This window comes from Stylophora pistillata, chromosome 14 (genome assembly GCF_964205215.1).
Source record: "Stylophora pistillata chromosome 14, jaStyPist1.2, whole genome shotgun sequence".
Lineage (NCBI taxonomy): Eukaryota > Metazoa > Cnidaria > Anthozoa > Scleractinia > Pocilloporidae > Stylophora > Stylophora pistillata.
Window position 1 is genome coordinate 9745972 of NC_142532.1, and position 22478 is coordinate 9768449.

At 40.9% G+C, this 22478-nt stretch overlaps 2 protein-coding genes across 2 annotated transcripts; both read right to left on the reverse strand.

Moving 5' to 3' along the window:
• Positions 1-11745: 11745 nt before the first annotated feature.
• LOC111339959 (uncharacterized) lies at positions 11746-18951 on the reverse strand. The gene is made up of 3 exons (XM_022946702.2): positions 17864-18951; positions 12537-12623; positions 11746-12254 (listed from the first exon to the last, which is right to left on the reverse strand). The coding sequence occupies exons 1-3, from the start codon at positions 18050-18052 to the stop codon at positions 12192-12194; spliced, it is 339 nt and encodes a 112-aa protein (XP_022802437.1). The 5' UTR covers positions 18053-18951; the 3' UTR covers positions 11746-12191.
• LOC111339963 (uncharacterized) lies at positions 18705-20670 on the reverse strand. Its single transcript, XM_022946708.2, has 4 exons — positions 20076-20670; positions 19497-19650; positions 19343-19396; positions 18705-18770 (listed from the first exon to the last, which is right to left on the reverse strand). The coding sequence occupies exons 1-4, from the start codon at positions 20504-20506 to the stop codon at positions 18705-18707; spliced, it is 705 nt and encodes a 234-aa protein (XP_022802443.2). The 5' UTR covers positions 20507-20670.
• Positions 20671-22478: the final 1808 nt, after the last annotated feature.

The following is a 22478-nucleotide window of genomic DNA, read 5'->3' on the forward strand; positions in this document are numbered from 1 at the left end:
CGGACACTTGAAAAGTTTGTTGCTTAACTATCCGTTCACGTGATCTCAGAACATCTCGCGTGGATTTATTCGTCGGTAAATTGTTGGAAAGAGTGTGTTATTGCTTAATTATGACTGACAGCCAGCGTGGTGCCTCTAACATTTCCGTTCCGAAGAAACTCGTCGATGATTGATTGATTTCAATTGAGAACATTTTGGAAGTTGGCAATACGGAGTAAATGAATACAAAGAGGTAAGAAGCGTTTTGATGATAGTAACTTTACCGTAAGAGGATAATCCTTCGTATGACCACATGTCATTTCATTTATTTTAAATGTAAAATTTATCTCATGAAGTAGATTGGTGTCAGAGGTGAAGTAAACTTCAAGATCCTCTATTGGGTTTTCTGGCCATTTTAATCCAAGCAGTTTTAGCCTATATCTTTATGAGAACCAATCCACTTTCCTTCAGATTTTGACTGATTGACTTAAAGACCTCTTAAATTTCTGAATTTATCAACTTGATCAGATAAAAAACGAGCTGAAGCAACATCATGGAGAGTTTCCATGGTATTAACAGCATATTGTAGAATTTTCTTACTTGAGAACCTATCAGCTTTCCCTGATGTCCTGATGTACCCCTATTGCGATCGCCAAAATTTCAACAGCTAAAATAAGAAGATATAGTGAAAGTGGGTCTCCTTGTCTGACAACCCTTTTTGAGCGTAAAGAAATCGGATACATACCATTGTTTATGATGGAACTTGCGCACACGAAAGGCATGAAGACTCGTCTTTATCCTTTTCTGGTTTTCTTCTTTATCCGTAACTTAAGCGGCCAGCCACTACTGCTACTTCTTCTGCCTCTACTGAAATGCATGCCCTTGAGTATTCTATCGGCAAGCATGTTAGGGTTATGGGCCAACCAAAGCCGAAAGAAATACCAAAACAGGACCACCGACGGAAGTTATTGTTCGAGAAACGAACATTGAAACTATTTAAAAGTAAAGCTATATGTTTCGTCTTAGACACCCTTGTGCACAACACATACAAGGACTACCCTAACACAACGACTACGGATCAATCAGTTTAAGCTAAACAACTCCGAAACAACTCATAATAAAGCACCACACATTCTATGGCAAAACAAAATCAATAATCACACAACCAGTGGAAGTCAGGAAACTCAGTGTGAAGGCTAAGGCTACGAGACCACTCCACAACGTTCCTGCCCTCTTAGTTTGAGTATTGCCCCCGGTGCAGTAAAAACAGCGGCGAAAACAAAAGAAGAAATTAGTGATCAAAATTACATTAATAACTGAGATTTATCTATGTCGATATAACTAAAAAAAAAAGAAAAACCAAAAACCAAAATGGCTTCGTGTTGTTTCTACCTTTCGCCTACGCCACGTGCGATCGATACGATGCTCAGTATCTCAATGTTGTCCATGGGCCGACGGAGAATGCCTGTGTTTTCTTTAGTTGACATTGAGTTGGTTACTTCTGAACCAGGAAGATAAAGCTCAAATCTTTGAGACCTTTCAAGGAGATAAGATGTCATCAGCTCTGACGTTGGTCAGGAGAAACCATGTACTTTCACAGGTCTTAAATATCGTTAGCAGAATGGAGATGAGAGGCTGATAACCGTTAAGACATATTCCTCCTCAAATCCCTTAAGCTGAAACTAGAAAAATTATAATTCCAAAACACATTAGGGGGCTTCAAGCTGCCCTCTCACGTTGAACTGGACAATTTTCAGTACAAGTAAATAATCAAAAAGCTCCTCGCTCTTGATGGGGAATAATACTAAGGTCGTGCGAAGAAGCGTCTGTGTTAAAAGAAAGAACTGCAGTTAACGCTAAGGGTAACCGTAACCGTACTTTAACAGCGATAGCAAAGCACTAAAACTGAAAAGGGAAATTCCCAGAGTTTACAAAATAAAATTTACAAGTATGAAAAAATAAAAATTTTCCAAATATAGTAAATAGACACAGAAGATAGCTTACAGAGCCAGGTAAAATACATGTCATTCACCAGCCGGGAGGTCCGTATTGGGAAAAACTTTGCCTTCTGTGTACCGCCCGAGGCCGTACAGTTTTTCCCAATACAATGCAAATTAATTAAAGAGAGAGGCTTCACCGAAATATTTTCATTTTATGCAATGATAAAGGTGATTGAAAAGGCCTTCCAAACAAACTTTGAAACATTTTTTTTTTACAAATATCTGCATGTCGCGATCTCACAACAGTCAATTACAGAGCGCGTAAGAAAAAAAAGCATATGTACACTTTTGAAAAAAAAAACGGTACTGGTTTGGTGAGCAAACTTGATTTCAATGACTGTCGCGACAATTTTTTCTTCCAAAGTAGTCGGTGATCTTACGGAAAATATTATTCACTTCCGTAAATAATTAATGTACGAGGAATACCTCTACTCAGTCATTTAATAGCAAGGATAATTTTTTTTAAAGTAAATTCAAATGTAACTTCTTATGGGAGTTTGTTTGCTACATTAACGTTCCTTCTTCCACCGAAAAACCAAATTCAGTTGACAGACTTTAACTACACCCAAAGGGCTTTAATGCGGCTTTTTCTCGTTGAATTCCTTCGATCTTTGTTATGCAATTTACGGTACAAATGTAGTTAACTAAAAACTTCGGTCACTATTTTACAACGAAAAAAATGTTCATGGAGAGGTTTCCGATATTGGATGAATCAATTGAATCAAACATTGATTGAATCGATTGTATCAAACACCTCATGTTTTAACTTCGTGAGTTACTTTTTGTGAAGGATTATATATGTAAAGCAAAAAAGGACCAAGTAAAGATTTTCGAGATCGGAAATGGTTTGGGAAATGGTACTTTCGCAAAATGGTACTTAAAGAAATGGTAGTTTGGGAAATGTTACTTTGCAAATGGTACTTCGGGAAATGGTTCTTCACGAAATGGTACTTTGCAAAATGCTTGTTGGGAAATGGTACTTTGCGAAATGGTACTTGCGAAATGGTGTTTTGCAAAATGGTAGTTTGCGAAATGGTAGTTTGCCAAATGTTTGTTTGCGAAATGGTACTTTGCGAAATGGTACTTCGGGGCGGAAACGATACTTTGTGAAGTTGCAAAATGGTACTTAGAGATGGTAAGGATTCAAGTGTGAAACTTAAGAACGATGTAAACACTTCCACTAAAATAATAGTAATGATAATCTCTGATGATTCCAAACCTCGAAAGTTTGATAAGAGGTAAAACCTATTTGCAAAAGAAGTTTGAAAATCCAAAGAATTTCACCCAAGAGGTCAGAGTACTGCGTTCAAAGTTTCTATTCTTACGAGATGGCACATAGTCTTGCCGGCTGCCGCTCGTTAATATCATTGTAGAAAATCGTTTAAAAGAGGGTCTGGATGGGGGGGGGGGGGGTACGAATGTCAGTTGTCAGTTAAAAGTTCGGCCATTTATCAGTTGTCAGTTAAATTTTCGGCCATTTGTCAGTTGTCAGTTAAATGACTGTCAATGATTAACTTGGCAAGTTAATTATTACTTTCCGACCCTATGATTTTGGCTGAAAAGTACATATAGCGTAAACTCGAAAATGTAGTTGAAAACTGATACAATAAGAACTGCTTTTCTAAGTTCTCGAATGAAATAAGACCTTTCAAATGACTTTTAGTCATTGTTTAAGTCAATAAAGGCTGATATTTTCTAAAGAAACTGTTTGGCGCTGTGTCGGTGGGGGTAACGAAATAATTTGAATATATCAACAAAGTTGAAATGGTAAATTGGCCACCGTTACGGTTATAAAAGCTGACGTCGGAGCGAAGGGCTAACGCTCGAAACGTCAGCTTTTATAACCGTAGCGGCGGCCAATTTACCATTTCAACTTTGTTGATATATTCAAATCATATTGTTTTAAGTCAGTTACGACTCTTCTGAACACAAACATGTACAGCGCACATATAGCGCACATATAGCGCACATATAACGTAAACTTGAAGATTAAGTCGAAAAATGATTCAATAAGAACTGCTTTTTCTCAGTTCTGGAATGAAACAAGATCTTTCAAATTACTTTCAGTTATTGTTTAAGTCAGTTACGACTCTTCTGAACACAAACTTCTGTTTTCCCGTGCGCAAAATTCCTTTGCAACCACTTAACGAATCAAAATGTTGGAAAGAAGATCATCAGAAAGGAAACAAACTTGTGAAAAGTCCTCGAGCACAATATATTGGATTTATGTTTTGTTTTGCAAAGCTTCAATTGCGATTGGCTCCGATGTAATGATCGGAGAGGAACGTTCTATTGTCTACTTTTCAACTAGGTTATTAGAGAAAGCGTACCTTAGAAATCCAGGCGAAAATGGGCGCGAACTGGCCGCCCAGATCTGGAAACCGTAATTGGGGTAACATCTCCATCCTCTTGGTCAGAAAAGTCGTTTTCTGAGTCCGTGTCACATTCGTCTGCATATGATCGCAGGTCAGCAACTTCCACCTCAACGATACAGTCGTCAACAAATGTGATATCTGTCACATTCCCACCTTCCGAAGTAGCTTGAACAGCTCCTTTGTCACTGCTGAATCCTACTGACTGATCTCCCGAGTTAAAATCATTACCTAGTCCCGCCAACAAGTCCACTTTGGTGGAATCTTGTTGCTTCGTGTAGACGGCCGGTGGTAAAGCCTCTGCCCTGTCCTTGGTAGTTTTCTCCCGAACTGTCCTTTGCTTCAAGGGACGATACTTCTCCACAAATTCTTTCACAGCACTTTAAATTCTGGGGTCGATCTCAAATGAAGGTAGAGGTTTACATTTTCAAACTCCGTGCTGGTATTAGGGACAGGTTAGAAGGATTTTTCATGAGTAAAATACTTGGCTGCCAATTCGTTACTCTCTTAAACGACTCCTTGGTAATTAATCCAAAGTCTTGGGAATACTGTAATGCAGTGAAGGTCTCATGCTTGAAATGTGAAACTGCATGTAGATTCTCCACAACTGTTGTGAGTAATGTGCTCAATTCAATATCTTGGAGATAATCATTGTTAATTGAAGCCATGCTGTTGTGCAGGCGACGCATTTCTTCTTCGAGAAGTTTAAGTGAGACTTGAGTTTTATGAGACAAAGTTCCTTCAGGGCCGTTGGTTGCCGTGGTTTCCTTTATACTGTGCCGTTGTTTCACCTCAGAAACGGTCTTTGTGATGCTGTCATTTACATGTGATACTTTTTCTTCGGCATCTTGAAGAGACAATATGTGCTTTCTCTATGCTTTGGGCTCCGATACCAAAACTGTCTAAGAGACTTCCAAGGATTTTTAAGAACGACACAGTACCTTTGAGTCCCGACGCTAGTTTAATGCAACCTGTAGCCACATCCGATATGAATAGAGTATTCTCCATAGAACAGATGCCATGAACTTGCGTAAAAGAACACGTTTCATCCGTTCCATCAATTGCTCCATCCTGACCAGAGCCCATCAAGGTTTTAACGTTTTTCTCAGAAGGACTGAAGAACTTTACCTTTCGATCCCCCGAGTCAGTGAACGCTATCCCGTCTTCAAATTCACAAAGTCTTTGGATTTCTCTACAAGACTCCGAGTTGTTCTTTATAAGTTGGTCAACTTCTAAGCTTGAAAGGTCGCAAACGTAAAGGCCACCGTCTAGACTGACTGCTGCAAAGTAAGCTCTTTGTTTGAGAACTTCCATAAATATGATATTCAAAATGCCAGTCGAGTAGGTCACGAGTCTGACTCCGGTACCAGCAATGCTAACTCCATTGTAGTGTAATGCCACTTGTATAAATCCTCTCTGGGAACTCCTGATTGAACTTGGCTTTTCTAAAGAAGGGCGAACCTGGACAAGCTTCGAGTTTCCTAATTCAGCAATTAGAGTTCCTGGGAACTCTCTGATTGAACTTGGCTTTTCTAAAGAAGGGCGAACCTGGACAAGCTTCGAGCTTCCTAATTCAGCAGCTAAAGCTTGCAGATGGGTGTACAATCGTTTTCGTAGAACGGGTACTGTGCCATCAAGCGGTAAACTGAAATGAACTAGCTGGGACAACAGATAAGCACGATATTTTAAGCTTCCTGGCTTGACAGTTACCTTGCCTTCAAGGTCAATGAAGCGAATCAAAGATGAAGCACGTTCTGCGATAAAATAACACCATTCACAAGTCTCGAGCATCTTTGAACGTCCCTTCGAGCACTTCAACGTCTACAGGTTGGTGTAATCGCAACCGCTATTACGCAAGCCTCAAAGGAATCAAAATCTTACTCCAAAGCGGGAATTTTGCTTTGGGTTCCACGTTTAAGGGCGATAGGTCTTTTGCATAAAGAGGCCTGTCCACCCTGATTTGATTTCCAGAAACGATACTTTTCTGGTACCAGGGTGTGAACCACAAACGTGACTTCTTCTAAGACATCTAAGAGTGTTGGTCTTGTAAGGCGCACAATTGGTTCAACTACCATGCGATCTTTGTTTCGCACACAATCGAGGTTAAGGCATTTCCTAAGTTTTCTGCGAATATCGAGGCTTCCAGAATCACGCAGGGTGCGTATTAAGACGAGGTTACTTCTTGCACCCTCAAGGTCGATGAACCAGTTGGCCCAGTTGCACTTAAGACTCCTCCCAAGGTGAACCACATCTGGTAAGGCAACAACAAGGGACAGTTCTGCAGGCAAGGTCTCATTCCTTGCACTAGAAGTCAGTGCTACCATGGCTTTCTTATTACATTCCTCACAATCAGTTACAACAGCCATAACAAGGAATCTGTTGCACTTTAAGCCCTCTGCGAGACAGGTGTTAGAAGCTCTTAAAGAAGGTATGTGCGAGATGTGGCCCTTTTCCACGGAATTTGTGCACACAGACTTAGTTGCTAAACAGTCATTACAGCTACTTAAACAGGAGGATGCTGCATATGACACAGTGTGATTTGTTGCATTCATTTACTCTAAGCATGGTTCACATATTTGTATTTTCTTCACGGAGTTCTGAATGGACTGTAACATTTCCTCGCCAGAGACAGACTTCCGTCGATATCAAACTCCAACGGGAATTGAAGTACCGTTGTCTAGGGTCGTGGCGTAAATTACTTCGGCGCTAGTTATTAGTTTTTCCTTTATCTCTTATGGTTCTGGAATTGTATTTTTGGCAAAAATTTTGGGCGCTAAAGGATTCACTTGTCCGATAACCTTCTTTTGTCGTCGATCCAACTCGAGGCCAGGTTTCAATGCAGTACCATCTATGGCCTTACACACTGGAATTACTTTAACTATATCGGTTGAGGTAAGGGGTGGATAAGGAGTGGAAGGCAAATGAGTACAGAGATAGCAGGTGAGGCTTTATTACACCACTGTCTGTTGTATATCCGGTGTGGAAACGCTTCGGAGAGTTGCTTGATGGACCGCACAGGTTAAAATCAGAAAATGTACGGAACTCTTTTGCTCCGCCCCTTCCAGTGCCGACAAAACCAGGGCCTCTGACAAAGTTTCGAGTCCTAATACCTCCTAAGTACCTAATGGTATGATAAAACTCACATACACCTCTGTCCCATGTGAAGTTTGAAGCCAAGTGTGGATTGACTGAGGCAAACGATGTTGTGTTGTCAATAAGTTTGTAGTACAGGCAATCACTTGGCATCTTTCCTTCTTTAAGGAGATTGTTTAGCCTTATTGCGACGGGATGTGCATTTTCCAGGCACCTGCAAATATCCAAGAGATTTTGATTTTAATCACGAGAAAGTAAGTTTGAAGTTTATAAGTTTTGAGCCAGCTGCCTTTGTTGGACATCGTATTTCGTTTGGAACGATCAAACGTGAAAATGAAGCATTTGACCACCCCCTGTCTCAAGTATAATTGATTTATTCTCAATATTTAAATAACAGGACATGCTGGGACTTTCAAATATGGCGACCGAGTTCTTACGACAAAGTTCGAGGAGAGAAAATTCCGGTGAAAATGTCTAAATAAGCCAAAATTTAGACCGTTTAACTTACAGATTAAAGCCAATCATTTCCTCAGGATCCTCCTTTTCACTATTGTCTGTGTCCGATGACTCCTCAGATTTCTCGTCTATTACGTGTTCAGACTCTTCATGATGGGTGGAAGGTAATGGTGATTTCCCTTCCTCGTCCGATATTCGACTGTCGGTCGATGTGAAGTTCGAACAATTGGCGTCCAAGCCATATTCACCATCCAATTCTGCATCTACCCCCTCACTTTTTAAGGAAAGACATAACTGGAGTCAGATTATCGGGAGTTTACAATGTTCACTAATAAAAATGATTGAGCCAGTTTAGGGCTTAAATCCGACTGAATGGATGGATCATGTCAAGGGAATACTAGGAGATACATACTGTTAAAGAACTATTCCCTAATTTCTTCCACAATCAAACTGACACTTTCAAACTTTAGTTGAAAACAACAGTTGTAAATTTATTAAGTAAACGTATGGGTTGATGCAAACAGGCATCAAAACTCTTGAACATCACATTTTCTCACGAGTAGCACGATAACTACTTTTCCCACGAGACAATAATTCATGTAAAATACAGTCCATTATTTACTTGTCTGAAATGACGTCATGGACTCCTTCAAAGTCTTTCATTTGCTCAGCAACAATCACGACATCTGCATCATCACGCTGTTCAATAGTCGAAGATAAACTAAAAAAGCTGTCTATGCTCTTGGAGCCTTTCAGAGATGATTGCTGTCTTTTCGCACATCGATCATCATGAGCTGAAAACAAATACAATTGTGTCCATTTAAAAAAAAGTATGAAAGGTACCATATACTCATAACGATATTCTCGAAGAGTATAATGTAACTTACCCGTTTTAAAATGCGACACCTTTCCCTTTACTGTACGGTTAGCACCAGCATCTTGAAGAGCCTTAGAGCAGATTCCACATTTAAATAGCTCTTCATTGTGGGCTATTGAACCTTCCAACTTTTTCAGTTCTGAAAACAAGTCAATCAAATAAGTTTTCCTCGGGCATACGAAAATCTGCAACATGACTATAAAATATGTCCATTCCCCATATCAATATAGCTCACTTAAAACCTTAAAGAGTTTAATAAGAGAGTATACGATTTCACTTGGTAAAATTAGGTATCTATTCCCTCGGGAATGCGACCGAACGGCGCATTTGCCATCACTAATCATTTCCTCTTTTCTTTCCTTAAAGTGCAACAGATTCCTTGTTATGGCTGTGATTGTGAGGAATGTAATAAGAAAACCATGGTAGCACTGACTTCTAGTGCAAGGAATGAGACCTTGCCTGCAGAACTGTCCCTTGTTGTTGCCTTACCAGTCTTAAGTGCAACTGGGCCAACTGGTTCATCGACCTTGAGGGTGCAAGAAGTAACCTCGTCTTAATACGCACCCTGCGTGATTCTGGAAGCCTCGATATTCGCAGAAAACTTAGGAAATGCCTTAACCTCGATTGTGTGCGAAACAAAGATCGTAAGGCAGTTGAACCAATTGTGCGCCTTACAAGACCAACACTCTTAGATGTTTTAGAAGAAGTCACATTTGTGGTTCACACCTTGTTACCAGAAAAGTATCGTTTCTGGAAATCAAATCAGGGTGGACAGGCCTCTTTATGCAAAAGACCTATCGCACTTAAACGTGGAACCCAAGGCAAAATCGAGACTGGTGGTAATTTTTTGGCGGAATTATTTGCTTCGGGCGACGGACACTTCTAAAATAGGTTTCCGGCCTTGTCTTTCTTTTATCAGTTGAACACCAACATAGCGCTAACTCGCCGAAAATGCTTCAAAATGGCCTGAGACGCTCGGAATCAACAAATAAAACAACAAAGCAATAAGGTAAGCCCATTTTATTTCAAAACAAGACATTTTTTTTCTCTCTTTTAAGGCAAACCGATAACATCCCAAACAAACCTTCATAAATATAAAACGTTGCGCAACACGGTAAGAGTCATGTCCGCTTTTTTAGTAGTGAGCTTGGGCTGCCTGTGTTCCCAGTTGAAGAGAGAGGTTGAAACGCTCTCCGCCCGTTCGTCCGCCATCGTCATCAATCGAAATATCGTGGGCTCTGGGAGCCATGCTAATCGTGTAACGTAATGCGCAAATGATGCTGCGCAGAAGTTGCTGAAGGAATGTAAAAACTTTGGAATGAAACTGACATCGTTGAATGAAAATAAAATTGTTGAATAGAGTGTACCTGAATGTGAATGAATTTTAATGTGCATGTATTTAGCGATCTTGAATGTGGACAGTTTTTGTTCGTGAATGAAAATATAAATCGTGAATGTGAATCAATGTGTTGGTGAATGTGAATGTACACCACGTTCCTGAATTTTTCACCATTTCGCCAACCATACACGCTCCCCTCTCTGTTTGATGAAATGGAACGTCATCGTTTAACTGACAATGTAGACATGTGTGGTTTGCTTGCCAGGAGAGGGGAGGACTTTGTAGTGTTATTAAGAGTCTATATGTCATTGCTTGCTTTGCAAAGCAACGTGGTCCTGTCAACGGAAGTGCAGGATTTGATTTACCGAGTAGAGAGTCAAGTTTTTCATTTTCAAGCACGGCAGGATTTTCTCGGCGAAGGGCAGAACTCAACAAGAAATGCTGGTACAGCTTGCGGACCCTTTCAGTCATGATCAAAGCAGTGATGTAAACTTATACTGTCAAACATTGGCTCTCATTGAAAATTTTGTTAACTCGTTACAGCAAGGTTAGAAAGATATTGTGGTCAATGGACAAATCAGAAATTGTTCTGGCTGGAAGGTAGATAGTGGTGGAATGAGGTTTATTGGAATTTTTTGTGATTGTGCCTTAATACAGTTTAAACATGGAACTTAAGCTGTGACCAAAAGATTTGGGATGAAGATATATACGACATAAAATTTATTACGTATGATGCACGATCCTTCGCAGTAGATAGCGCTATCTACTGCGAAGTATCGTGCATCATACGTATTTAATACCGCAGTTCAAAATATATGAACTTCATATATTCATTGTATAAAATTTATTGTATGCTTGTTTATTAAGGCAAGTACTACCACTTTTTCTTTTGAAACCATTGGCACATTGCCTGCACAAACATGAACTAGATAAAAATAACAACCTGTTAAAAAATTCAGTCATTACGCTGGAAATACTGGTAGTCAAAGAAGATAGGAGCCAGTGAAAATAGTTTTAGTGAACTTTTTCAAGGTGTCTGGTGGTTGGCAACGGCAAAGAACGTATGGACCTGGTACAATAAAGAGAGAGTACTTGTATCTGTTTTTGAGGCATTAGTTGAAATACAATTTGTTTTGACAAATTGTTTTGATCAAAGTTTTCTGATAGCTGCAAATGGTCATTCAATGTGTGACTACATAAAAGGATTTAATTCCCATAGTTGTTTGGAAGAAACCCCATTTACCTGTAGTGACAATTACTTTACTGATTCCAGGAATGGTGTAGTATGGCCAATGTAAAATGCGAAAGAGCCCAGTCATTAACTCAAACTTTACCAGCTGTTTATTAAGCAAAAGGTATTACATAAACTGAAGATATTATGCCCATGGGTGTTATTTTGCATGTACCATTTTACATTGAAGCCCTGCATTTATGCTGAGATTCACAAAGCTCTCCTTTGTTGCTGTGGCATCATATCCTTTGCTTTCATTCATAACAGAAAATTAACGTCAACCCTAACAAAGAATTGCTTCCTGAATATGGTCCCAGGTTGTAATTCAGAAAATACAGTACAAGTATTAAAACAGAAACTTGAAAAAGGACACATAATCTGCTGTTGCCAACCACCATGTCAAGATCCAACACACAGTCGAAGGACTTGGTTGTAGCGGATATTACTGCTTCAAGGGAACTTGAAAAGGTCATTTTGTCGGGAAAAACTTGAGGAAAGGTTATACTTTTCAGGCAAGTTGAAGCAAAAATTGATGTGACATTGTCACATTTTATTTCAATTTTACCCAGTCCGCAATGTGGTAAACAGGGTGCACCAGTTGAAAAGACAAGAAACTGATTCAGTGTTTCAAGTGATCGTTCTGCAAGTATTCTACTAAATAGCTCTCAATAGAGGCTTCCATGCTACTTGCTGCTTTAGGAAACTGTAATACCCTGATAACATCACTAGGAATCAACTCCTTGTCTTGGAGCACAAATAATTCCTGGAAAAGGTCAGGATATTGTTTCATCTTTTCACCAAAGGACAACACTGCAAGGCCATCTCACAGTTGATCAAGAAGTATTTAAGGGCACCCCAGGACATCATGCACTATTATGCCCTGCAAGACCATTGTCTTGTTTGAATCCTGAAAAAGAAATAAATGATACAGACTATTAATATTAAAACAATTATCAGACGTGTCACTATTATCCTAGTTTTGTTATAACCTCAAAGTATTTTGACTGTTGGAGTTCTTGGAAAATAAGTTTTAACAGCAAAATGATGTGATTGAGAGTTTGCCCTTTTGAGTCTTTGATAAAACACCTCTATTGATTCCATGTTAAACTTTTCTTTGTGGTAAAGGCCGCTAAACCCAGTGAATTGCTCGACCTTAAGGTTCCTAATAACTTGAAGTGACTAAACTTACAGTCAATGCAACAGTTAAACCACACTCTGACAGAAAATTGTCAATTTCCTCTGCATCCAAAGTTGAAACATCAGATGCCTTTAAAACCTGTGGAGGTTCAAGCAGTAATTCAAGTTCTATCCTTTTATCAAAATGTATGAGGTTTTAAACACAGTACACTAAACCTTCTGTACTCTTTTACCTCTATCTTAATCTACAGTATTTCATAACTTTGATATAAACTTAAGTTACTGTTATGGCTTTCCAGTGTGTTGTATGTTGTGTGCTACCATATATGGTTTGCTCATGCGCACGCATGACGCATTATTAAACAGTCTTTTACTTACCGAACCGCCATATTGTTTGGGGTGTGTAGTGCTTAAGTAATACATGACAATTTTGGCGACGAGGACCGGATATTGAGGGACCTTTTTGCTGCTAAAAGTGAAGACATCCCTAAACTAAATCCACACAACGTCCACGATGGCCAGCGATGCAAATACGGCACCAAATCCAGTTCGTAACATCGGAAAAGTTCAAAAGTTCACTGTGGGAACTGACTTCGAGGCGTATACAGAACAGTTAGGATTCTTCTTCGTGGCCAATGGAGTGACCGACGCGAAACAGAAGAAAGCCATTCTGTTAACCAATCTTCCTACTGAAACGTACCAACTGGCGAAAGATTTGATGGCTCCGACCTTGTTAGGAGAAGATTCTCTCACGTACAACGCAATCGTAGAGCGTCTCCGCGAACAATTGAAGCCACAGAAGTCTGCTTTAGTAGCCAGGTATGAGTTTGACAACCGAGCACGTAACACAGGAGAAACGGTGAGTCAATATGTTGCTGTTTTAAAACATCTAGCTACGGATTGCAAATTTAACGACGCCATGCGTTTGGAAAGGCTTAGAGATAGACTGGTTTCGGGTATTCGAGATAAGAGAATGATGTCAGAGCTTTTGAAACTTAAGCTTGAGGAACTGACATTTGACATTGCTGTTGCAAAGTGCTTAGCTATTGAGCAATCTTACAAGGATGTTGAAGCTCTCCAGGGGAATAAAGCGTCAGAATCAATCGATTTATTAGCCAAATCAAAGCCAGGCAAGAAGCTTAAATTCATGAGAGAAGCCAAGCTTTCAGAGAAAAAGGGTTCTTTTTCCCCCAAGAGAACGGGTGATCAAAGTTGCTACCGCTGTTTGGGAATTCATGATCACAAAAGTTGTCCATTCAAGAAAGAAAAATGCCACCACTGTAACAAGACTGGTCACATTGTGAGGGCTTGTAAATCAAAGAAAAAAGAGACACAAGCTTCCCAACCCCCAGTAAATTATGTAGACAGTGATGACGGGGACAGCGATGATTATTTGGCATCCCTTGAGGTTAATAATGTGGGTGACAAGGATCACGTAATATGGGTCAACCCCGAAATACAGGGAAAGGTGGTCAAGATGGAACTAGACACAGGGTCAGCGGTGTCTGTACTTCCATACAAACTATATAAGGAACATTTTAATCATGTGAAACTTTCAAAGAGCCTTGTGACACTTAAAACCTACACTGGGCAGAAAATCACACCTAAGGGAGAGATGAGATGTAATGTTAAGTTCAAGGGCCAGGAAAAAGAGTTAAACCTACAAGTTGTTGAGACGCAGGGACCAGCACTGTTTGGGCGTGACTGGCTGTCCAAAATTCAACTGAACTGGGGTGAAATCAAAACCCTTAAGCTTAGCAAGACTTCAGAAGGGGGTATGGCACGCAAAGTGGATCAGTTACTACAGAAGTACGAGTCTGTATTCTCCGAAAATCTGGGCACACTTAAAGGCTACAAGGCAGATTTGAAGGTTGAGGAAGGCTGCCAGTCCAGCTTTCATAAACCACGCCAAGTGCCATACGCACTCCGCCCCAAAGTAGAAGCAGAATTGACACGCTTAGAGAAGGAAGGTATTCTCTCTAAAGTAGAATACAGTGAATGGGCGACCCCAATTGTCCCAGTAGTCAAGCGAAACGGATCGGTACGAGTTTGTGGCGATTTTAAGGTCTCAGTGAACCCAGTACTTCTTGCAGAACAGTACCCTCTGCCACGTATAGAGGATATTTTTGCAAATTTGGCTGGCGGTAGACATTTCAGCAAACTTGACCTTCGCCAAGCTTATCACCAGATGGAAGTAACCGAAAGATCCAAGGAACTCCTTACGATTAATACACACAAGGGCCTTTTTCGATACAATCGCTTAGTCTTTGGCATCTCTTCGTCTCCAGCCATTTGGCAGCGTGCCATAGACCAGGTTTTACAGGGAATACCTGGGACCCAGTGCATCCTTGATGACATGATTGTCACAGGCAAAACTGATGAAGAACATTTGGAGAACCTGGAGAGTGTACTCAAGCGATTACAAGATGCGGGTCTGAAGGCTAACAAGGAGAAGTGCGAGTTCTTCAGAGATAGAGTTCAGTTTTGTGGGCATGAGATCGATAAGGAAGGTCTACACAAGACACAAGAGAAGATTGAAGCAGTGGTCAGTGCACCAAGACCTGAGAATGTGTCACAGCTTCGCTCATTTTTAGGGCTCGTAAACTATTACAACCGTTTCTTGCCCAATGCATCTACAGTTCTCCACCCACTTCACCAGTTGTTAGAGCAAAACAACGAATGGCAGTGGACTGAACGGTGTGAGCGAGCCTTCACTGAGGCTAAGCGTATGATTACATCTGAGCAGGTGCTAACACACTATGACCCAGCATTACCTGTTAGGCTTGCATGTGATGCTTCACCAACTGGCATCGGCGCGGTTCTTTCACACGTCATGTCCGATGGTAGCGAAAGGCCGGTAGCTTTTGCGTCCCGATCGTTGACCAAGACTGAACGTCGGTATGCACAGATAGACAAGGAGGCATTGTCCATTGTGTGGGGGGTGAAACGATTTCATGTTTACCTCTATGGGAGACGATTTACGCTCATTACAGATCACAAGCCCCTCACTGCCATCTTCCACCCAGGAAAGGGAGTTCCAGCCATGACTGCTGCAAGGCTTCAGCGTTATGCATTGTTCTTGTCCGGGTTCGACTATACCATCGAGTATAAGAGTACAACCAAACACTGCAATGCCGATGGACTGTCGCGGCTCCCTCTCCAGCAGAAAGAGCTTGAAGACTTGGAGGTGGATTCAGCAGAGGTGTTCCACGCCTCTCAGTTTGTGCCATTACCTATAACCAGTGAAGCAGTGGCAAGAGAAACAGGTCGTGACGTTGTCCTAGCGAGGATACATGATTCTATCGTGAAAGGATGGTCTACTCGTGTGGAGGGAGACAAGCCTTATTACGAGCGACGCAATGAACTGACAGTTCACCAAGGCTGCATCCTATGGGGAATGAGAGTGGTAGTTCCCAATAAGTTACAAAGCAGAGTGTTAGAGGAACTGCATGATGGGCATCTGGGCATGGTCAAAATGAAAGCACTCGCGAGGAGCTACGTATGGTGGCCTAATATCAATGGTCATCTGGAAGAGCTAGCGAAAGGCTGCAGCGGGTGTCAGCAAAACCAGAAGATGCCTGCTAAAACACCACTACATCCGTGGGAGTGGGCCACTACACCATGGCAACGTATACACATCGACTACGCAGGGCCATTTCAGAACTCGATGTTCTTAGTGGTTGTCGACGCACACACCAAGTGGCCAGAAGTGATTCCAGTCAAGTCAACTTCTTCAAGTTCGACTATCGAAATTCTACGCGATTTGTTCGCCAGATTTGGAATTCCGGAACAGATAGTCAGTGACAATGGTACACAGTTTGTTTCTGAGGAATTCCAGACATTCGTCAAGTCCAATGGCATCCGCCATATAACTTCAGCACCGTACCATCCAGCGACGAATGGTCTTGCGGAAAGGACAGTACAAACCTTCAAACAGGCTTTGCGTTCCATGCATCAAAGCCCCAAGCCAGTGAGGGAGAAGTTGGCGAAGTTTCTCATAGCTTACAGGAACACTCCACACTCCACCACCGGTGAGAGCCCAGCACAGTTACTCCTGGGAAGACCATTGCGTACTCTCCTAGATTTGGTGAAACCTAACTTAAACCGTAAGATGGTTAACCAACAACACCAGCAGAGCATTAAGGCAGCGATTGACAAGGGTAAACAGTATCGCCAGTTAGAGATTGGTGACTCAGTTATGTCACGGGATTATCGAGGGGATCTGAAGTGGCGTCCAGGGCTGATCGTTAACAAGACAGGTCCGCTGATGTATGAGGTACAGGTGGCACCGGGACTGATCTGGCGCCGACATATTGATCAGTTGAGACCAACGGCAGTTGGGCACTCAGTTGAAAGCACCGACGCCGACTGTAGTGTTGAAGTCAGCCAACCTGAAGTGGCCAACACACCACTGACCCCGATTACATCAAGTACTCCAACCACTAAGGGTGGCACAGCTCCAGGATGTTTCGAAAAAGATCAACCAAAGATGGTTCCTGTTTCCACACCTACGGTACCTGACCCTCCTGATGCTAAACCAGCTACAGCTAGTCCGATGGTCAAAATGCGACAACACCCTCAGAGAGTTCGCAGGGCCCCACAGAGGCTTGATCTCTGAACTTTGTTTTATTCTGTTCGTTTTCTTTGTTTAAGGGTCGTTTTTACCTTTCGAACTGTGGTTACCGGACACTGTTGGTTTATTTAATGTTTTCCTTGAAATTGTATTTTAGGGCTTGTTTTAAAAACTAGGGACAGATCGTTTTATGTGTGGAGGAAATGTTATGGCTTTCCAGTGTGTTGTATGTTGTGTGCTACCATATATGGTTTGCTCATGCGCACGCATGACGCATTATTAAACAGTCTTTTACTTACCGAACCGCCATATTGTTTGGGGTGTGTAGTGCTTAAGTAATACATGACAGTTACCATTAACTGAACAAAAACAGTACTCTCTACAAGAAAGATATCAAACGGGGCAAAGAGCACAGCATGTATTTGACACAGCTTTCTGTGCCTATTCAATTTGTGGTTAGAGTACTAAATAAAACTACTACTAAGTAACACTGGTCATCAGAGAGAACAAGGAACAAGGTGTCCCAATCCAGGGGTGTAGCTGCACAAGGAGGGGGGGATCTGGTATACCCACAAACCCTTTTAAAAACCTTATGATTGAGATGGTGAAAACATGCAAACCCAAGCAATAAACAACGTTCATAAGAAAAAAAATAGCACTTTTAGAGAAAGGCAGTGTGGATATCCAAATGAAAATCTGATAAGAAGCCTGGATAGTGTCAACCCCCCCTTCCTTGAAAAACCCAAACTATACGCCCCTGAAATCCTCATTACAACAGCTAGTTTTAGAGTGAACAATGTACCCACCTTGTCTATGAAGTGCTTAGTGGGAATACTGCAGTCATCTACAGAAATTCTCTGCACAGAATCATCTAGGATACCAGTTGCAAGGTAATGGTAAACAGAAGGACTGAATACCAGCAATCCAGGCCCTCCTTGAAGGATGCTGTGGACTATAATGGTACTCACAAGTTTCATGATACCTGAGACCACCATGTTAGAATTGTAGATAGGAATTTTAAAGGTGTCACCAGAAAGAACTGCTGTGAAATCACTTCAAGCAGCTGGGTGTAGAATTGCCAAGTGACTCCACCTGTATCCGCTGCTGGTTGCCCCTTGTAAATAACACATACTCTCTTCTTGGCATCAAAATTTCCTTCCTTGTAGTAGGCAAGGGCATCATTGAGTACATCATCTTCATCAACCTTAACTTTTTCCTTGTCTGGGCCAAAATTACTCTGAAGTTTGTTGAGTATTTCACGTAGGGTGAGTACTTCAGACTTTCTTGGAAGAAAGGTGGGCTGCATGAGATGGCTTTCTGAGTCAGAAGACTCATTTGTGGTCACTGTAGATGGTGCAAGGGCCATCAAAGTAACTGTGTTGTGAACTGCTAATGCCTCTAGCAACTCACGTTGACTGTGGGAAGGAAACATTTCTGTCAACTGGATCAGCTTTTCACCCTCTGTGGGGTTAGATGATGGTCCTGGATTGGAAAAGCCTGCCAAGGGATTAGTATTTTCATTCTGAATACTGAATATTCTTTTGGGCTTGACTTCATTGCCATTGATGAAAGAAAAAAAGTTATAACTCATCAGACATCTTTTAAATTTAAGTACTGGTACTGATTTTGTAACAAAGCCAATCTTTTTTATGTCAGTTTTACCAACCTATCAGTGACATCAACCAGATTTGGCTGTTTTTCTGTTGAATCTGCCTGAAAGGAAGGAGGAAAAAAAACCTTTAATGCAAGATAACCCACTTGGTTTTACAACTACAGTAATGCTGCAACTCAGAGAAGTATTACTAGTAAATTCTTTGTTGGAAAATGTCAATAAAACCTTTCACAATATTCACTGACTGTATTAAGACTGTGTGATGTATACCAAAAATAACACAGTTGTACAAGTGAAGTGAAGTGAAGTATATTAAGGAACAGTCATTGAAGTCTTACTTTGTGTTATACCTTGAACAGTGACACTATGAGATAGCATATTATTTATATTTAGTTAAAGCCAGACAATGTACAGGAAACACAGTACATAACAATAAATATGGAATAAATTAATTCCCACCACATTTCAACCTCTATGTTCTCTACACTTGCTTTGCATTACCTTTGCTTGAATACAATTTTGAGAATAATTTAATATTCTATTGTGTTTTATTACAAGCAGGGTACAATATCAATGCAAACTGCATAATGATCAATGACTGTGACAAATTTAATTTTAAGAAACATCATTATTATGATATTTCAGTGACATGCTCTGATTATAATACATGTACCTGTATATTTGAAACATCAGGATTTTCATCATCTATTCCAGTGCTTTCTTCATCCTTTTTATTTTAAGCGGAAAGTATGAGATCCAATTAATGATGATTACAATACCTGCATACAGTAATGCAACAATCAAATTGAAAAAATTATCAGACTCACCTCTTTCCATCCCCATGACGTAATGTTTTCCACAGCTCTAACATAGATGGGGCCTTGTTTTGCAAATAATTTAACAACTTTTGCAGAACAGTCCTGGTTTACTTGAAGGGATGGCCTCACTAAAATGTCACCAATACCCCGTACAAAGTGAAACCTCAAAAAGCGTAAAAGAAAATGTTTGATGGATAAAAATAGTTAGCCGAGGAATACGTCTGTCTCCGAGTACTACAAGGGAGCTCTTTATAATGGCAATTTATAGAAACGAAGGAACACCGTAAATGAGCTCTAAATGGAAATTGTTGAGTCGAACTTTCAAAAGCTATTATTTTTGAAATAACACCCAGTTTTTCCAGGTGAATGTAAGATCAAACAACTTTCGTGTAAATAATATAAATCATAATTTTCTCTTTCATTCATATTTTCAATCAAACTAGTAACCTGATTGAAGCAAGCCTATCTGGCCCCAAATTGGGCGAATTCAATTCAGATTTACACGTTGACGCAATTCCCCTTTTGATAAACGTTCATTGACTTTATTTACAGACTTAATAGTATTGAAGTCGTGTATTCTATACTCACATTGGCGAAGGCAAGTCGTGTAATTTATCTTTGAAAACAGTCTCAATGGCACTTCGAAGTTTTCTCTCTGACCAATCAATACAGAATTCCACTGCAGATGCAGCATAGCTCTGAAGGTGAAGGTTTTCTCTCTGTTTTCCACGAGGAACTTTCTTGATTCCAGGGCTAAGTAGCAGCAAAATATCTTTGAGAAAAAAGCTGCAGTCCTTGCGGGAAGATGAATCGTTTTGACGTTTCCTGGATTTCATAGGCCGGGAAGTGGTTGTGGTGGTTCTGGTGTATGTCCCAGGAAAAAGTCTGGCGACTGCTTGTGTTACTGACGATGTTGTGTACATTGATGATGTCGCGTTTGTCCTGTTCGTGGAGTTAGTAGAATCCTGGGCTGTTCCTACGGTGGCTCTCAACGGCCATCCACCTACAAAAATTTTCATGACTTTATCGCGCGCTGAGTTTTGCTAAGTCCATTCATTCAAAAATTTGCAATCAACATTATCACGCGATAGATAAACTTATCGCGCGATAGAACAACTTATCGCGCGATAGAACTACTTATCGCGCGATAGAACAACTCATCGCGCGATAGAGTGTTCTATCGCGCGATAGAACAACTTATCGCGCGATAGAACAACTTATCGCGCGATAGAACGACTTATCGCGCGATGGAACGACTTCTCGCGCTATAGAACGACTTATCGCGCGATAGAACAACTTATCGCGCGATAGAACAACTTATCGCGCGATAGAACAGCTTATCGCGCGATATAAAAACTTATCGCGCGATAGAGTGTTCTATCGCGCGATAGATAATATTATCGCGCGACAATTTTATTACTAGCTCCCATAGCCCCACGACCATTAGCACGTGGTCACACCTATAGCAAGATGGCGGACCAAGTTTCGAAGGTGAGTAATTGTCCACGAAATATAGACTTTTATTCAAGATTTTTGAGCAAGAGACAGACAATTTCTTGGACAATTACTCACGTTCGAAACTTGGTCCGCCATCTTGCTATGGATGTGACCACGTGCTAATGGTCGTGGGGCCATGGGAGCTAGTAAGAAAATTATCGCGCGATAATATTATCTATCGCGCGATAAGTTGTTCTAACGCGCGATAAGTTGTTCTATCGCACGATAAGTTGTTCTATCGCGCGATACAGTGTTCTATCGCGCGATAAGTTGTTCTATCGCGCGATAAGTTGTTCTATGGCGCGATGAGTTCTATCGCGCGATAAGTAGTTCTATCGCGCGATAAGTTGTTATATCGCGCGATAAGTAGTTCTATCGCGCGATAAGTTGTTCTATCGCGCGATAAGTTGTTCTATCGCGCGATAAGTTGTTATATCGCGCGATAAGTAGTTTTATCGCGCGATAAGTTGTTTCATCACGCGATAAGTTGTTCTATCGCGCGATAAGTTGTTCTATCGCGCGATAGAACACTCTATTGCGCAATAAGTCGTTCTATCGCGCGATAAGTAGTTCTATCGCGCAATAAGTTGTTCTATCACGCGATAAGTTGTTCTATCGCGCGATAAGTTTATCTATCGCGCGATAATGTTGATTGCAAATTTTTTGAATGAATGGACTTAGCAAAACTTATCGCGCGATAAAGTCATGAAAATTTTTGTAGGTGGATGGCCTGTGAGAGCCACCGTAGGAATCCGAGGCTCTCAGTACCCGCACAATATCTTCAAATACTGCCTGTGTGATTCTCCCCGATGCGTTGTCCGCGATATTTTCCACATGCAAAGACTAAACGTCGCGCAAGGGACTCTGGGGCGGGTAAAAGTCAATCGATTTCCAATCGATAAGAAGTTCAACGAAAATGTGGTAGGAAGTTGTGGAATATTCTGCAAAACAAGTTGTGCGCGCAAATGTTAAATCCTATATTTTGAAAACAAGTCTTATCAACTGCTCCAAGGCAAAGACATAAATTACCGGGTAAACCGGATGAAAATGCACCCTGGATAGAAGTTGTATGAACATAACGAGAAGTGATGTGTTTGCCAAACAAGTTCAGTATATTTTCATGCAAGTTCAGCAAATGAAGAGCGAAGTTGCAGACGCGACAAAAAAGCTGTAAGTGGGAAACACGAAGTTGTATTTAAATAGCACAAGTCGTATACAAATTCACACAAGTATTTTTATCCGCAATGGCGCGTCATAGAGTTGGGTATCAAAGATCGTACAACTGATATGTGATACATGACCTTGATGTGGATGGCACATGCGGTAATTATTAACGAAATATGAAACGCTGGCGTTTTCCAACTGATATGTAATGGAAAACGTACTTTAATTCAACAAAATAAATCAAATGTCCTTATTTTACACCCAGTTTTTAGGATATTTAGGGCGATCCGGGCTTTTGTCAGTCGGTAAAAGCCCACCACAAATGTCAGG

What these genes read in the sequence shown, in the direction of transcription:
- LOC111339963 (XM_022946708.2), bottom strand. Translation starts at nt 20,506, where the DNA reads ATGAAAATTTTTGTAGGTGGATGGCCGTTGAGAGCCACCGTAGGAACA. An exon ending in CACGACTTGCCTTCGCCAAT is followed by an intron (nt 19,651 to 20,075) that starts GTGAGTATAGAA and finishes ACGCTTTTTGAG; the next exon opens with GTTTCACTTTGTACGGGGTA. An exon ending in CGTCATGGGGATGGAAAGAG is followed by an intron (nt 19,397 to 19,496) that starts GTGAGTCTGATA and finishes TAAAATAAAAAG; the next exon opens with GATGAAGAAAGCACTGGAAT.
- LOC111339959 (XM_022946702.2), bottom strand. Translation starts at nt 18,052, where the DNA reads ATGGTGGTCTCAGGTATCATGAAACTTGTGAGTACCATTATAGTCCAC. An exon ending in CTAAGCACTTCATAGACAAG is followed by an intron (nt 12,624 to 17,863) that starts GTGGGTACATTG and finishes GAACCTCCACAG; the next exon opens with GTTTTAAAGGCATCTGATGT. An exon ending in GTTTAACTGTTGCATTGACT is followed by an intron (nt 12,255 to 12,536) that starts GTAAGTTTAGTC and finishes TTTCTTTTTCAG; the next exon opens with GATTCAAACAAGACAATGGT.